At 39.6% G+C, this 18,667-nt stretch overlaps 1 protein-coding gene and 2 pseudogenes across 1 annotated transcript in view; 1 reads left to right on the forward strand and 2 right to left on the reverse strand.

The window, feature by feature from the left end:
• Positions 1–18,667, reverse strand: part of LOC110043333 (endothelin-converting enzyme homolog) — a 246,397-nt gene that overhangs the window by 217,062 nt on the left and 10,668 nt on the right. Inside the window, exons 2-3 of the mRNA XM_089282468.1 lie at positions 16,923–17,119; positions 8,673–8,930 (exon numbers count right to left, since the gene is read on the reverse strand). Of these exons, the coding sequence (XP_089138594.1) occupies positions 8,673–8,930; positions 16,923–17,119 (455 nt within the window). The remainder of the gene's footprint in view (positions 1–8,672; positions 8,931–16,922; positions 17,120–18,667) is intronic.
• Positions 2,125–2,776, forward strand: LOC149116715 (uncharacterized; annotated as a pseudogene).
• On the reverse strand, positions 4,357–6,606 carry LOC149116716 (uncharacterized; annotated as a pseudogene).

Raw genomic sequence — 18,667 nt, forward strand, 5'->3', positions numbered from 1 at the left:
GGTGCAGGTTTGTATGCAAAAATCGTAGGAACTGCGTCATTTTTCAACTTTCGTTTTACTCCTCCTAACAACTTATTCCGCCATGCTTTCATCCAAACAGCTTGGATCGAAATGATCAGAACACAAATATGGACACCTCGGTAAATTTTCCTTGGGCCGGCCAATGGCAATTAGCCTCTTCTTTCCTAATTCCCTCTGATCTGTTCCCGGAACCCGATGGAACGTAACTTTGTTTTCGCCTCTTCCAGCTGTGTCAGTTTGTTTCTCAGACTCGTTGTTACAGCCATATGCGTAACAATGTGGCATTTCAAATCTTCACAATACTGGTAGGCTATAATTATTGTTATATTAGAAATACTACCCTATGAATCTGTAACTTAAAACTGTATACACGCTTAAACGCTCCCAACGTACGTCAAAAAATAGGTGCTCAATGAGCACATGAATCCACGGCCGTAGGTAGGTGAATTAGGAATTTCTGTAGGACCTGGGTTCAATTCAATGTCTCAATTTTTTCTGACAAGAGGTAGTTCTTATTATCAAACTGAACTCGGACAAAAATTCTGGATAACATTTATAATTCCTACCAGAAGACCAACACTTTTCTTGTTCAAATTTTGTTTAAAAAAATCGAGTAAAAAAATACTCTTCTTCATGAGCAAGCTTGACAATCCGTAGTTCACAACTGGTAGCTACAGTGGATAAAACAGATGAAACGGGAACACTTTTCTTCAAGAAATGCTGAATTCTGCCTCTTACTTTTCTGCGTTTAACTGATTTTAAAACTTCACGTGGTAATCTAGATGGTTCTCTATCTCTTTTCCTACATGCAGCAACTGATAAGTATACTGATTAAAGGGGTGATGTAACAGCCCTCGTAAGGGCTCACATTTATGGCTTGCTACCATTTGAGAGAACAATAGAACAAACAACAGAAAAACAATAACAGCTGCTAACAATGAAGAGCATTACAAGCTTACGAGAGCTCCTACACTTCTGGATTAAAGATTAAAGATTTACTCTTACATGTTGCCTTAAGTGTAAACACTGGAAAGATTGTCTTTCACTCCGAGTATTTGCAGAACAAATACTAGTACATAATGACCAGGCATAGCTTCTGTAGATATGTTTTCCATGGTCATAATTTCGTCAACTAAAGCTTTTTGTTTGCACTCTACTAACAGAGTCATATCTCCTTAAGGGAAACTCTCATGTAATCTCGGTGAAATTGACTACGTTGTGCTTTGACTGCATAATCCTTCGAAAGGGATGCGTACTCCCTCGAAAGGGCTGCATAATCCCTTGAAAGGGTTGAATTATCCCTTAAAAGGGCTGAATAATCTCTCGAAAGGGCTGAATAATCCCTCGAAAGGGTTGAATAATCGCTCGAAAGGGTTTCGAGCTTCCTCGAGAGGAATGAATTACCACGAACAGTGAATTCGTGTTTTCTGCGCCATTTGAGTCGCCCAGTGATGTAACCGGCCTGATTGCAGAATCTGTCCTACAATGCGAAATATTGTTTTAAAATTTGAGTGCATGGCATTAATGTCCTCTACATCACAAGCAACATTAGGGACCTTTATACGATGCAAGGACGGGAAAGCCAAGACGGGAACGGCAGTGGACGCGGGAAACTTTCGTGTGCCGTGTCGCCAATAGGGAACTTTAGCATCGAGAGGATTTGGGACGGCGACGGCGACCGGAAGTAATTTTCATTTCCGGCATACATTGTCAGTTTTGACGCGAGGTCGTGAGAGGCCCGCGCAGACGTCAAGAAGCTGCTTTTCGCGGTGTACAGAAAACGTGAGTGTATTTCTGCCTTTCACTCCTCTAGTTTCGGATTTCAGCTATAATTTTTTTCTTAACGGCTTGCAGGATGAAGTGAGATTGATATTTATTCAAAGATGAGGAGGGGAAAATGATATTCTTTTACTTTCTTACAGGCTATACTCGTGTGTTGTCGAAAGCCGGATTTGTCAATGGTGGGAACGTACAAGAGAAAACTGAAGTAAGATCCTAAAATTAAAAGCGCTTATAAAGCTCTGAATTTTACATCTATTAATTTTCAAAATTGAAATAACGTTTCTCTGATATGTTTCCACTTTTGACTTTTCTTTCAGGCAAATGGAGTGGACGGAGGAGCACGATGTGTTGTTATTACGAGAAATATTAGGCAGCAATGTGTTTGTTGTGAAAAAAGGTAGCCCTGCTCGTGGTCTGGCATGGGAGGCTATAGTAGAGTCACTCAATAAAATTGACTCTCCAAAGTTTCAATTTAAGGACAAAAGAGCAGTGAGAGAGAGATGGGTGTTTCTGAGGAAGAAATTTACGAAGAAAATGAGCGAGGAAGAAAAAGAGAGTGGAATCTCTGTGGATGATTTGACAGAAAGAGAAGCGCTGATTGAAGAATGAGTTTCGAGAGAAGATACCGCGACAGCTGACGCGGATTTTGCCTCCAAACAACAGGATAAGGACAAAAAAAACGGCCGAAGATATCCGAAAGAAAGCCATGGAAACCTTAAGGGAGACGAAGAAACGCAAATCAGAAAAGGATGCATCTCCAAATCGGCGCAAGTCAGGCCAGAGATGTGCACAGCCGCTCGTCGATTTTCTAAGAGAGAAAGCTGATGCTGATCGCGCAGTGCGACGACAGGAGCTTGATATGAAAAAGAAAGAATAGGAAAACCAGCAGCAAGTCATGCAATCACTGCTGCAGGAGCAGCAGAAAATGAGCGGAGCGCTTCTCGCAGTGTTACAGAAAGTAATAGAGAAGTAATGCAAGTGATAAAGCATCTCATTTGAAGTTGTTGTTGAAGTTGTTATTTGTTGCTGTTTACCTCCTTGAGAAATAAATTATGCTCAGTTGTAAATGCCAGTCAGTGTTAAGTTGGTTTACTGAGGCTTGTCAGACACGCCTTAGGGATAGACTATTAAATTTTGGGGGGAGAATGGGCAGCAATCAGTTTCTGAGCATGAATTTTTTCCCCCAACTTCAGGTCAGTTTTTCCACCAAATACATAAATCAAAGGAGACCTATGACCAAACTCGTGGATTAAGTAATCTAGAGATGAAAGTTGGTAGACTTCCAATTACTGGTGTATTATTAAAAAGCCATGGATAGCTCGTATAGTGTGATCATGGCTAATGGAGTACTCTCTCTCCACCCCCGCACCGCCCGCCCCCCCTCCACACACACACACACACACAGATCTTGATGTTGATGTTTGTCTGCCTGCTGGAAAAATTTGCATGTATTCAAGTAGAACGAGCGGACAGACCTTTTTCATTGCATTTCAATCAAGGCTATAAGTAAGGTTTCTGATGAGACAGCACTTCTTAACCGCTTGTCTATATATATATATATATATTGCACGTAACGTACATCAAAATAAGTAGCCTTATTTGCAAACATTTTCAGTGTTGATCCAAAAAATCTGTCGACCTATAAATACGTGTTCCAACAAGCTTATAAGGGATTTCTTTACCTTTGTTATCTTTTCAATCAGAAAGCAAAAGTGTAAACAAGAGACAGGGTAAAAATCATTTAAGCTTATCAAAATCAAGTATTTGGGAATTTTTTACCAAGTTTATCTGCATTTCACATCCCACTCAGAGTTCTGATCAATGTACTTAAATAAGCAAGACAAGTATAGGGAATACAACTTTAATCTAAACTGAACTCGATGTCGGTTGAACGTGGACAACTCAACATGAAAGTGCTATAAACTGCAAAGCTGTGAACGAAGGTTCTGCTTGATTGAACGTTGGATCTCACAGGAGACCTAATCAGCCAAACTTGGAAAGTAAAACGATAGTAAGTCAAAGACTACTGCAAGGCTGGCACAGCGCCGTATATTTAAAACAATATTTCGGCTGGCCTCAGGTTTAGATGTTACTAAATTATAAAAATGAAATTACAATATTATATAACGGTGCCAATGTTTATACTGTTTTCAATGGCTGTTTCGTTCATTAAAAATAGTTCGTTTCGCTCATATAAGTTCATTAAGGTCGACCACTAAGACACATTCTCATCAAAGCTTACCACATTAGCATGAGATTTACGCATTTTCAGGTCACTTTCCAGCAAACAAATGCTCATATCCTGGTCATTTTTTTACGCCTGGACGACTCAGATGCTCCTGAAATTCAGCCTTCGAGTTGGCCATAGTACTAATTACAACATTCGAAGTCAACTCCACTTCACTTTAGCGAAACACCTAATAATTATTATTGTGTGAAGTTTATATGAAATAATTCATATATGAACTGCGGTAGTAGATGAAAGTGAAGAATGATCATCGCAGTTAATTTTCCAATTTAAGCAATTGGAAAGAAGAAGCCTGAAAAAAAAAAAAAAAAAATCAGGGCTAGCCCTGATTTTTTTTTTTCAGGCTTCTTCTTTCCAATTGCTTAAATTGGAAAATTAACCGCGATGATCATTCTTCACTTTCAATTATTATTGTCGTGTAAAAGCTACAAAATCATCAAATTCGGGCTGGCGAGATGCACGCTTTAAATAGTAACCGCGCAGCTGCTCGGTTATTATTCCAATATGGCGTCGGGCTCGGTTACTGTTCCAACATGGCGTCGGGCTCGGGCGCTCTCGTTCGGGCCGACTAATTACGAACAGTGTCTACACCTGAGTGAGTGAGTGAGTGAGTGAGTGAGTGACACATTTGCATATCGGACTCCCCACAACAAACACGTTCCTTCGCTTCGCGTATCCACGAAAAAGGACAAGGGTACAAGGGCAAGCTCATATTTTTTTCGTGGTTTTTGCTGTGGAGAATTGCCATGTTTCAGAGCACATGAACTTAGCTAAACTTAAACCTTGCTTCTCTTAACAATAATACTAATTTCCACATGGACTGCTCAAAACTTACTGGAAATATTCTTTTAGTGTTGGAGGCTCAAGTTCAAAATATTCAGATGTCTGATTGCCATATAAACAAGTTATGGCATTGCGTAACACTGCACAGACAAGATACATTTTGCCCACAGTGCTAAGTCCTATCTTCAGGTTCTTTTTGTAATCTAAAAACTTAAAGAAGTTATGATGTCACCAAAGATCCACTCTACAGAGGTCCGTACTGTGCTCATTGCTGTGTTATCTTCTTCCATTAGTGGTGTAAGATGGGCTTGTCGAAATAGAGCCTGGAGGTGAATGTGGAGGGGATATGCGGGATCACCGTAAACACACATAGGTGGTCCAGCTGGTGAAAAAGCAAATCTCCCTAGGTCATTCAACAATCCAGAATCGGCAAGCATCCCAGCATCATGTTTACGACCCTCTGAAATGCAAAGAAAAAGGTTTAAAAAAGGTTACCTTAAAAGACAAAAGCAATAGTTCATCAAAGCAAGTATTGTCTCACAAGAACCCGATACATAGGAAATAATGGTTTTCATTCCATTTCTCCAGTTAAATTTGGACTAATCAACAGAGAGCCCCACGTGGTATTTCTCACCTGAAAGTACTGACATACTTGTGGGGCCTGAAAGGGTAAAGTTTGTGAGTTCTGGATTCTAAAATAGGGCATATATATTTTTTATTTATCATTAGTACAGGCCTTAAAAGCGACCTTTAAATTGATTATCTTTTGGCAAAGTTAGTGACAATCCTTAACTTTTTTTGTGTGTAAGACTTGTACTATAAAGGATGTAGAACGATGCAAATGAAGTACTCACCTACTGGTCCAAAGATATTGCCAATTAATCCATTGGGCAAGGTAACAGACTGAAATTTCAGTCCATGCACTCTCTTGTGTCCATTCTACACAACTCTTTGCCCAGTACCAGGTCTTGAAATTGGCCGAACAGTCCCATCTATAAAACCAAAGCAGTTGTCCAATGGTGCACCTTTCCTTGATACTGCTTCAGCATACGTCTGAAGAGCAGCGGAGGCCAGGACGTCTCTGTTCCAATCTGTGACCAGGTGTGAGTGGGTTTCATAGATGTAATCTAAGACCTCATTTGAGATCAAACTTAGGACAGATACTGGACGTGGAAATCGAGAAATTATATCGCTGTATCGACAAGGATAGCTTGTCTACCTCAGTGGCAGGCACAGCCCTTTGAGGCCATCACATAGGCTCCTTTGTCTGCATTTGATCACAGGAGGAATTTGTGACACATCTGCAAGTCGGGGGAGATCAGCCTTCTCTATTCGAAATTCCGCCTTGCAGTCAGCTTTGCCCATATCATCTAAGTCGAACTTATCATACGACTCGTAACTGAAATCTGGATTTTTCGACTGAAAACAATCGTAAAGTAAAACGAATTCTTCATCAGAAATAGTGTTCCCATTGTGAGATAGCAATAGCAAATCTCGGATATTTTTAAACTTGTTCATTTTTAATTAAACACTTAAAAAAAAACTCTGGAAAGATTGTGCTCAGGGATGGTCGTCTAGTGCCGTCGCGACGTGAAGGAAGCTGCTAAAGGTTTGTATTTGGCGGGAACAACGTCGTTCTCGATCCAGACCCTCTCGTACACCGCCGTTGCCGTCGCTCGAAAAATACGAGTTGCTAAAGGTCCCTAATTTTCGTATAGGACGGCGACGTCAGTAACTCTAGCTTCGTAAAAGCTTTTCATAAAACCAATGACATCCCTTTGAGATAGTATAGAAATATTATCCAGTTAAGCTTAACGATGGTGAACAGACGACACGGAACTTACTCTGTTTATATATGCAAAGCAAACCTTCCTGATCCGTCGGTATTTACGATTGAAAGGATCCAGAATTTCCGTATGAAGAATTTATGTGAACGATCTTTGTATTGACCTGGTTCAAATAGCTTTTTGTCAGCAGAGCGTTTTAAAATCGATCCTGCCTGTAGCTGAAACAAATATTTATTACAAAACAAACATTACGTTGAGTTCCGGGTTGTATAAAAACATGAAAGGAACATCAATTTGCAAAGGGTGTCTGGAAAATCCGAACAGCGAATAGCGAATAGTCGCAAATAGCGAACAGCGAATAGTCCCGAATAACGAATAGCGAAAAGTACGAATAGTGCGAATAGTCTCGAATAGTTCGAATAGTGGCGAGCAGTCTCGAATAGTGGCGAATAGTGGCAAATAGTGGCAAATCGTAGCAAATAGGGTACCCAGTATCTCGCAGTCAACGTAGGATGGGATTTTCCCGCTAAAGAGCACACACGCTTATCAGGACAAAAGGTGTTTCTAAACGTAATTTCTTCTGTTGTAACCGCTGCAAAAGCGTAAATACGACTTTATTAGGATATCCTTGTGTTTTCTGTTTTCTTAATGTCGGCGATGGACAGCCCTAGCCTGAGTTCGGAGAAGAAAAGGTAATAAATTCACTGAAATTCTGTTGCTTATTTGGATAATTAATTAACGCATGATATTAGATCTAAAGCGGTGACTATTGATGACTATTCGTCACTATTCGCCACCTTTGGCGATTGTTCACCACTATTCGCACTATTCGAGACTATTCGCACTATTCGGGACTATTCGCTATTCGCTATTCAGGTTTTCCAGACACCCATTTGCAAATGTGCATTTTATTTGCTCGAAAGCTGCTTTGAACTGAGGCACGTAACATTCGTATTTCCAATCAAAACCTTTCGGAAACCACTCAAAATCATGCAAGATCATTCGAAAACAATGTTTTGGCACATTCGCTGATAGCTGTACCTGGTAATATCAGAAAAAAAAAAGAAAACTTTGACTACTCACCAATTCGCGTCACTTCGAAGAACGTGGGAAAACGGGTCTGTAATGTCATACGTACGGTCAGCGGTTAGAGATCGTAATCATTGGTAATGCTCCGTAACGCTGTGCTTCTGCTAGTAAATTCGCATTTTTTTTTCTCCGTTTTGACAAGCAACTCCCTCTTACGAACATTGACAGGTTTGACTAACCGAAAGTCTACCGACAAATCAATCATGACTAATCTTCACATTTTGTTCCTCTCAATCGTACAGTCGGTCATTCGGGCATTAATCGCGAAGCGATCTTCGCACACCGGAAGTTTGATTAAGTACGAATTTTCTTTTGTTTTTGCACGTTTTTGGTTAACGAACACGCTGGATGACATAGAATCTACGGCCCTCCGGCCGTAAATTCAAAAACCCGCCATCAGCCCGCCGTGATGAAAGTCTGACAACCCACTGACGTCATAATCTCCCAGCACACTTTGCGCTGAAAAACATGGCGCCAAGCAGCGAGTTTGAAAGCACTAAATTTGACAAATCTAAGGCCAAGCATTCGAATGCAAAAAGAAATCTGCGACTTTTAAGCACAAAAACGGACTTACACTAAGGAAAATTCACTATTTTGGCCAGAATTGTTTTTTAGCCGAGGCTCCTTTAACCTGAACCAGAAATGTTTTGTGAGGGTGAGCATGGGATTTAACTTATAGTTACATAATAATTTTTTTCGTAAACAACTGAGCCTAGAAAATTGAACTGGCAAATGCACTTCTGGCACTGATATTCACTATAATGGTAATATCACTATAATGGTCATGCAAAGAAAAACAGACTATAAAAATTACAAATTATAATGTAGCAAGAAAAAATATGAAGCAAAATAAAAGTGGCTAACTTGAAACTCGAGCTTCACTCAGGATCAAGATTGCCTTGCGCTGCAACTACACCCCTTTGTATGTACGTGTACATTGGAATAACAAAGAGTTGTCATACCATTATAATGTAGCGTGAAGATTCCATAAGATCCGGTTGCACTTGAAACGTAAATAAAGGTGATAGCTTAAGGTATTTGTGCATTTGAGCCAAGGTCTTCATAAAATCCCATGAGTCAGAAGTCCAGGTTTTGTTGGTTATGTTCCATGAACCATATTTCTCCATTATTTCAAGAAGAGGTGATCCTTTTTCACGTTCTATGCGCTCATAGTTTGTGCAAGAATCATAATACATGAAGGCCTTTCGCACAGCATCATTCTAGCAAAGACAGTTATATAACCATTCAGATCATTGTTGCAAAATAAAGTGGCTAAATCAATGCACTGATTCAGGAAAACTGGAAATTGCATAAAGTGAAGCACACCATGTGTTTAAAACGTATATGGCAGATTTTTCTTTTCACTTAATTGAATCAACTTGAGGTCATGATATGGAAATCGAAAAAATAAATTTGATATTGCTTTTTTTGTTCACCGCACTTTAGCCGTCTGAAAGCTAAAATATTCACTACCAGGTGAGACAGAATCCACGTGTGGTCGAAACCTGGGACTAGACATGAACCAAACAAATAGAAACAAAAAAGCAAATGAAATATAACAGGCAAAAAGCTGTTAAAATTGAGTCTTAACGTTTTCGGTCTGTTTGATCATCATCAGATGATGATCCAACAGATCGAAAACGTTAAGACTCAATTTTAACAGCTTTTTACCTTAAAGTTTTATATTTTACTTTTATCGGCGAAATGTATAAAATGTATAGAATTTATACTGTCGGGTATGTCGGCCAGCGGAAAATGTTTTAAACGTAGAGTATTCAATATGGCGGACGAAAATACTGAGCGACGAAGGACTTTGATTTTGCGAAAAATTCTCCGCCAATGGAACAAGAAGGAGAAGGCTGACAATGGAGCAGTATGTGTTGTAATATGTTCAGGTTGCACTGGGTCGAGAATGGCCAAGTTTCTCCCCTTTCTTAGGCGGGAGAACATTTACGCATGCTCAATACATTAACATAATGTATGCATTAGATTCGACACGGCAGAAATTCGACGTCTGAATCGGTGTCGCATTTCTTTCGGATAATGCGGCAGCCGATTCAGACGTCGAATTTCTGTCGAATTTAATTCGTTGAATTGAATTCGACACGGCAGAAATGCGACGTATGAACCGGGCCTAAGGTCCAGTTCATACGTCGCATTTCTGCTTTGTCGAATTCAATTCAATTAAGTGCGGCAGAAATGCGACTGGCGATTCATACGTCGCACTTAATTCAGAATTTGTACCGTCGGGTATGTCGGCCAGCGGAAAACGTTTTAAATGTAGGGTATTCAATATGGCGGACGAAAATACTGAGCGACGAAGGACTTTAATTTTGCGAAAAATTGACCGCCAATGGAACGAAAAGGAGAAGGCTGACAACGGAGCAGGTGTGTTGCAATATGTTCAGGTTGCATTGGATCGAGAATGGCCAAGTTTCTTCTTTTTCTTTGGCGCAATCTCGTTCCCAGAGTCTTTGTTCCCCTCGACCAGCGGTCGGAAAACGAGAGCTCTGGGAGCAACCATTTTGAAACAACCGAATTCTGGTGATTCTGCCTATCCGGTTTCACTGCGTAGTCTGCATCTACGGCGCATGCCTGAAATGGTTGCTCCCAGAGCCCTCGTTTTCCGACCGTTGGTCAAGGGGAACGAAGACTCTGGGAACGAGATTGTCTTTGGCGAGAAAACATTTACGCATGCTCATACATTAACATAATGCATGCATTAGATTCGACACGGCAGAAATTCGACGTCTGAATCGGTGTCGCATTTCGTGCGGCAGAAATGCGGCAGCCGATTCAGACGTCGAATTTCTGTCGAATTTAATTTGTTGAATTGAATTCGACACGGCAGAAATGCGACGTATGAACCGGGCCTAAAAGAAAGCAGAATTTTCCTACTGTGACCAAATCAAGTTTAATGAACCCGTACTTAAACCAGGAACACCAAACTAGCAGCATATCGCTCACAAACTGTTAACGTCATCCAGCTGAAAAACTAGCTGTTTTTGTGGAAATTTATACTGAAATCCAACTGTAAACATGTACCTGAAGATGGCGTTGTGCGCGCGCAAAACAAGTGCGAAATACGCAAATGTTTTACTTACCGGGGAGATGACAGGAAAAAATGTAACGGGCACCGTAAGAGTCTTCAAAAAAGATCAATAACTTCAAAAAACGCGTAGTTACCCCCACATTTTATGTTATGAAACGCAAGTGGCAAGCCTATTCAACACGTGATTAGTTTCTGGTTGTGAGCAAAAGGTATTTAGACTATATTTTAGCTGAACCAGAGGAAGGCTGTCAGACACGGTAAAAGCGCTGTTGCAACGATTTTGTCATTAAAAACATACGAAAAATGGTTTTTATGCTACCATTTACTATGCAGTTTTAAAATCTTTATAAATGTGTTTGCCTTTCTGTTAGTAAAGGCGAATTCGAAGGAAATCTGTGAAGAAATATCCTTTCCTTCTTTTTTCAGAAAATGCTGTCAGCATTTTTGTTGAGATTCAAGGCTAATTATCTCGAAAAAATGCGTGGCTACCCCAATTTTTCTTTGTGGATTCCAATAGCCCTTGCAAAGGTCTACGTCTTCCACGTAGTCCTTACCTGACGCAAAAACCTTTGTATTTAGTAGGCACCGTCCTTAAATGCTTTGGGCGATCTGTTTGAAAACCTTGCTTTAAACGTTAAACGCTTTGACCTGTCCGTTTGAAAGATTTGCTTAATACGTTCAAAAATTTGGCTTTCCCGTTTAGTTTCACTGAGTTTATCCTCCAAAACATAAAGGAGATAATATTTCTACTTAAGAAGAAACTGTTTTTTCTCTGTGTGTAATGTTTTAGAAAAGCAATTTACCAAAACTATTTCTGAATGGTTCATCTTAGCGGTCGGTATTGCAAAATTCCGACCACTCAGGGAACCAATCAGAATTCTCTTTTTCATCATGGACCAATCTGTAATGTAATAAATAAGATAATATTTTGGTGTCGAATGTATTAAGCTGTGCAGAATCAGACAAGCTAATTGGGGACACCATCTAAATGAGAAGAAAAGAAAAACTTACCATAACTATATTATAAGACTTGCATGTAATTGTAAATGTTAAAGCTAACATGTAAATTATTTCATTTTATACTGTGAAAGCTTGAAGGTCAAGATTTTTTACTGCTTTGTAAAGGAAATAACATGAAATACCCCACAAGCTGCTAGAACTTTGTAACTTTAAGGTGTGGGAGAACCGCAAAACCTAAGCCACATACAGCTTCCGAATGTTTTTCTGAATCAGTGTATTGATGACTGTTTATTAATTCATTTCTTTACAGCGACTTATCGTGCTATTGCTTATCTTCTAACACTGAAAAACTTCCAGATAAGCTTATACAAATATCAATTTCATAATTCATCGTATCTATAACAAAATTCTCGTTCGTGATTGGTTCTCTGCTTGCCTTTTTATCACGTAATCATCATGTGGCTGTCCAGTTACAGGATAACTCAGTATGCCATTTGCACGTCAATTACTTGAGTTTTAATGGCTTCCTTTGTAATATTTCCTACAGCTTTTACAACTTTTGGAAAACACTACTGACCTGTTCCACTCAAAAGAAGCTCTGAAAAGACTTTTTAATTTCGGATTTTATTATTGATACGATTAATTAGTAAGACCTTGTGTCATACAATTTAGGGAGAAGTCGTGCTCAAAATTTCAAATCGGTCTTAGGTTGCGCGCTCATCTAATTTTAAAATTACACACCCATACTCCACTCGATTCAATTAATACAGTGTAATAACTAAATAAAATACATTGCATTTTTTAGGGAAAACATACTTTATATACAACGGCACAAATTAGAGAAAGTAAAGAAGCTTGGAACAGTCAGGCTGTGACAAACAAATCTTCTTTCAATTTAACGCCACAATCATGTAAATCTCACAATACAGTATAGCACAAATGTACTACACCAGATTTGGCAAAAACATTCCTGGCGTTTCAGCCCTTTTCAGGGCAATCTAGCTCCAAACAATATTCTGAGTCCAGTGTTCTCCCAAGGTAAGGCAAGGTGGCCCGCATTACTTGAACTGCTGAGAAAAGGACGCCACTTGGCTTGAAAATTGCAATGTCACATTCAGCATAACACTGTATGCATACCAGTTGTTAGCATGAAATGTCGACAAACATGGTGAACATGGACAAGATAAAGCAGAAACAAAGTACAGGCCAAGCAAATTGAGTATGTTTTTTTCTCTCTTGAAAAGCGAAAGAAAAGTGATGCAAATTAGACAAAAAAAATTGTCCAAAACAACAGCAGAGACAACCGAAATCATCCTCAAAGTGCTGTAAAAGAGGATTCGATCGAGGGCTTGGCTTAAACCAATCTTTTAATATGATAAAAATAAAAGTGGAATGCTATGCTGTCTCCTTAACAGATTTTCTAAACTCAATGAAAAATTCTCTAAAATGTCAATCCCAATAGATAAACTTACAGCTCAGAACAATGCTAATAAATCAGTTAGAATAATATACAGATTTAGCCGAGCCTAAAAGAGGAGGTCCTGGGCCGGGTTGTTCAAAGCCTGATTAAGCTAACTCAGGATAAGCGAGAATTCTGATTTGATTTTTTTTTTAACCCGGTGGTGAGGTTTTCTGTTTATATTGTTTGGCCTTCTGAGTTTCAATAATCTCAAACTACACAAAACATAAGCATATACAAGAAAATTTATACTTCGGTTAACTTTAAATCCTGGGTTAGCGTTAAATGGCTCAGTTCCGAACAACCCGGTCCTGATTACAGTAAAATAACCTGGTTTGAGCCCGCGATCGAATCGAAAAGCCGGTACTTGGTCAGCGAGTAACTTCAAAAAAAAAATTGACCTGGATGAGCTCAAAACTTGAGCCCGTAACATGACCACGTGACACTGGTCAGCGGATACCTTGTTTTGACAGGTGTCAATCGACCATAAAATGGATGTCCGATATCAAAGATGTACGCTGTTTACTAAGGCTGCATGTCCTATTAGCTGGAGTATGGCCACCATGTTGTGCGACATCTCCGTCGCCGTACGCACGCGCCCACGAGCAATACCGCTAGCCAATTTTACCATGAGAAAAGTGATTCACGGGTTTCCATGAGTATGGGACTCCGCCTGGCGGTCCTTCGGGCCACCGGAGCTCCGCTATCGTCTTTCGCTACAGACAATTTAAGGTTATTCCTTAGAATTGCACTACGCACGATTTTCGCGTCATTAGCGCGCGCTCACGAACGCGTGCACATACAAAACATATACAAAATGATTGCTTTCTCTAAACGGTTTGGCTTGCAAGAGACAAATCATCGTTTTTACGCGGAAACGAGTACTTGGGCCTAACAATTTTTTTGTTTCGTTGAATGCAGAGATCACCTTTCTATACAGTGAATATAGACCATTTGCTATTGCAGGACAAACAATTATCACTGAAATTTAGAGCATAGCTAGCACTCGTAAAAAACAATATCTGGCCTCAAGAACACTGCGTGCTTGAAACATATTGGATCCCTGTCGACTAAATATGGGTTCCTTTATCATGAAACGTACATCAAATTGCTCCTTAACATTGATGCAATTATTGACTATTATTTAGGTATTATTAACCGAGCAGGAGGTTCTGTATGGGAGAATCTTGACCGAGGTCGTGAGTACACACGACCGAGGTCAAGATTCTCCCATACAGACCGACTAAGCTCGGTTAATAAGATGTTTATTACATGGCGCTAACAAGAACAATTTAATTCGTTTGATGTAACTGGTTTGTACTAACTGACATTTTGCTTGCGAACAGCGATGAGCTGAATTTTTTTCTGTCAAAGTTTGTTCGTGCTCTTTACTTTTTTTTTCTTATCAGGCTCTTGGCACTTCCATAAATAAATATTGAAAGATGAAAATAGTCAATGATTTTGCATTTTAGTTTGCAACTTTTTCGCTGCAAAACATTACTCTTCTAGATGCCGTTCTAGATGGGAAAATCTAGACAGCTTTCAATATCGAGTTCGACCAATCAAATTCGTGAATTTGATAGTTCCCAGTCCTTGTGAGACAGAGCCATATATTTCTCGCTTAACTTTCTCCCTATTTTTCTGCTCCCACAAAGCGTAAGGTGAATGGTTCAAATATAAACGTTTCTGAAAGCAAATAATTTCAGGAGTTACGGGGTTTATTGAAAGTCATCCTGCTCCTAAACAAATTCCGTGGCCCCCTTTTCTATTTCAAATTTTAAGTTCTCTTGATATGAGCAGCCAACAGGTAAAGTTTGAAAGAAAATCTACTGTGAGTTCTATTTCGATGGAATTACCTTAATAACGTTTATAAAATTTATTATACACAGTAAATGGTTTGAACCCAGGGGTATCAGTAGTTCGTATAGTGTGATCGTCCGGGTGAGTGTAGTTCTGAAAAGAACTGTTGTTGGTGACTGACGTTTCGACAACCCGAGCGGACGTCATCTTCAGAGTCAAGTGAATAGTGTTTGTCAGTCGATGATCTTATAAGTCTGGTCCGTTGAACGTGATTGGTCAGTATAGCCATGATGGTATTGGCTGAAAGACTCGTGTAAAGTTTGTCATCAGTCATTGGTGGGTTTCGATCCGTCTATTGTTAGTCAAGTAGGTCGGTTTTGGTCCGTGTATTGTTAAGTCGGTCTGTTAGAAGTCCGTTTGTCGGTTTCGTTTCTGTCGTGGATAAGTCGTTTGTAAGGCGCCTTAACACGAGACTGACTGAACACAAACGAGCCACGAGAAATGGTAATGCCAACAATCACATTGCTGTACATCATCAACTGACAAACCACAACATTGACTGGGACTCTGCTCAGTGCTTAACCTACAGTACAAACTATTTTCAACGACTGACACTGGAAAGCTGGTACACTAACCTAGAACAAACGCCTCTTAACAGATGTCAACAACTACCGGCGCCTTACAAACGACTTATCCACGACAGAAACGAAACCGACAAACGGACTTCTAACAGACCGACTTAACAATACACGGACCAAAACCGACCTACTTGACTAACAATAGACGGATCGAAACCCACCAATGACTGATGACAAACTTTACACGAGTCTTTCAGCCAATACCATCATGGCTATACTGACCAATCACGTTCAACGGACCAGACTTATAAGATCATCGACTGACAAACACTATTCACTTGACTCTGAAGATGACTTCCGCTCAGGTTGCCAACGTCAGTCACCAACAACAGTTCTTTTCAGAACTACACTCACCCGGACGATCACACTATACGAAATTTATTATAAATGCAAAAAAATAGAGGATAATACATGGGCGCGCTTAGATATGGAATATTTCTTCGAGTGTATAACTCGATATCTCACAAGTGAGCGCAGCGAACGAGTGCGATATAAAGTTGAACACGAGAAGAGATATTCCATATGTACAAGCAGCCATGTATTATTTTGTTTATTATATAGACATACTGATAACGACGTTTTTGACGATTTTCCGAAGATTTCCGAAGATTCTCCAAAAATTACCCGAAGGCCACATGAACGTTTCCGAACAATTTCCGAAAATCTCCGAAGATTAAAGAAGATAACCAAAGATTGCCGAAGACTTTCGAGAAAGATCCAAAGATGTTTCGACCATACACCAACAAATTTAAGTACAGTTTAAGGGTCAAACATGATATCAGTAAAGTAATCGATATCTTCAATAGTGAGGGTTTAGAAAATACGCCATCCGAGTCCCGGAGTGGTCGTATGAATTTTTCGAGTGGTGTATTTTCCAGTAAAACACTCGTGTCTAAGTAATAAAGCTGATTTCAATCTAAAGACTAAAAATAACTCATCAGAGCTCTTTGTGGTATACACAGTTTGTGGTAAGCTAGTGAGGGGACAAGTGATCACCCACTCTAGGACCCTGGCCTTTAAAAACGCCTTAGGAGAACACTGTCCAGAGTCCCGTTCACTGCCAAGCGATTTCCTTTGCTGAGTGGCAAAATGTTGCTGGCTAATGACCACAAGGTTTAGTTGATGTACCAATACCTTGACAAAATACCACCCTTTGCTCCAATAAATTAGCACTTGAGAGCCTGAACTTCAACTCAAATGTTCCATCAAACTTTTGTCAAGTATTTGAGAGAAAAAAGAGCCGATAAGAGAGGTTTTTTACAGGCTGTGTGGAGATAAAAGAAACGTGAGAAACTTGACTTACTGTCAGATATCTCTCTCTAATCCTGCGATCACCAAGGAGTGTCTTCAAAAGTTGATCATTTTTTGTCTTCAGAACTAGTACTTGATTCCAAAGTGGTTCATTAGGTGGAATAGGGTTGTTCTTTATCCAGCCCCCACACGCATGCAAAAAGAAGTCATCACATGGATCCACATTATGGTCAACTGTTTGTAAAATATCTAACACATACCAAAAGCAAAGCAAAATAAATACATTAAGCTTTGGCCACTAATTAAAGCTTTTTTAACCAAGTACATTCTGTTTGTTGTTATGTCAATTTCAGTAATGAGAATTATTTAAGCACTCGAAAAGCTTGTAAATCACTCGCGCAACGGCTCGTGATTTACAAGCTTTTCGAGTGTTCTCCCAACATCCTAAGTGGCTTATTGCGCCGGTAAACCCATAGAAAGAGTGGTCTATCGCTTTTATGAAATATCTATGGAAAAAGTCTGTCAACGAGAGGAAAATTGATTGTATTTTCGTGATCAAGTTGCTTATTCTCATCAAATTCATGAGATGACGCGACAAACCAATCACAGCGACTGAAAGAATGAAAGCACAGACTCCGCGCCGGACAAGAAATCCGCAGAGCAAAGCGACGAAAACATTTCACGCTAAGAAAGTTTTAAGAAAGGAAAGGAAAAGGTTATCGGTGAAAGGCAAAAAGCATATTAGTTAACTCAAAAGTATTCTGACGGGGAAATGCAGGGATTCGTAGGTGGAATCGGTCATCACGAAGGTAAAAGTCTGTACGAAAAGTGTACAAGCAGTCCAAACTTCATGCGCTTGGCGAAGCGATTCAACGCAGTGTTTAACGATAACTTTCCAATGTTTGGTGAATGGAATAAAGGTTAGTTACAGAAACGCTGCTTCCGAAATTTATTCAGAATTTATTTACTTATGCTGAAGGCTATGAAGTCCGTGTTTCTCTCTGTATTTTGCTAAATGAAAACTATTGTTTGAAAGCTAAGCTTATGGAAATCAAATTCATTTATCGTGTTATGCATACATGCATTGAGTTTAAACTCAAAATTTCTGATAGAAAGAAATCTTTTCCCTGCTTTTTTGACAACTCCAATTGATCTTTTCCCTGCTTTTAAACTTTTTTGTCAATCCAAATTGATCAGTCAAGCACAGCTGACTTCGTCCTCCACAGACCATGGAAAGCGCCGAAATAAGGGTTTAAAACTTCCTTAATCTTAGTCTCAAGCGTAACCGGAGTCGGCGTAAACGTTTTGCCCTGGAAAAAAGATAAAGCTTTTTATGACGACTAGCTGCTGGTCCTGTTTTTCCTCGCAAATTTCCATGTAGATGTTGAATGAAAAGATATTCGTGTTATTGATATCTCAGCCAGTGAAAGGCAAAACTGTTTGTTACATTTGTGATCGCTAGAGTTCCGAGTTCTCAGTTCCCGCCCAGGGCTGCCATAGATCGGGAACCGTGGTTTACCGGTACAATAGAACATAGGTTTATTAGCAACTCTATTGACCAATCAGAGCGTGCGTAGTATCTCAGTTATTTTATAAACATTAATACAGGTAAAAAACGAAGGATATTCTTTTCTTACACCAACAGTAACTAAATATGCGGGGTAAGCCTGAGAACTGACAACAAGGTACAGAATAATTACTTTGTATACATGAAAACGAGATAACAAAGTTAAGGTACAGTTCCACGGGTAATGATATATTAGAACATACATTTGCACCATTATGTACAAGGATAAT

The sequence above is a fragment of the Orbicella faveolata genome, unplaced genomic scaffold (genome assembly GCF_042242905.1).
Source record: "Orbicella faveolata isolate gen_17 unplaced genomic scaffold, um_ofav_v1 contig_12, whole genome shotgun sequence".
Classification (NCBI taxonomy): Eukaryota; Metazoa; Cnidaria; class Anthozoa; order Scleractinia; family Merulinidae; genus Orbicella; species Orbicella faveolata.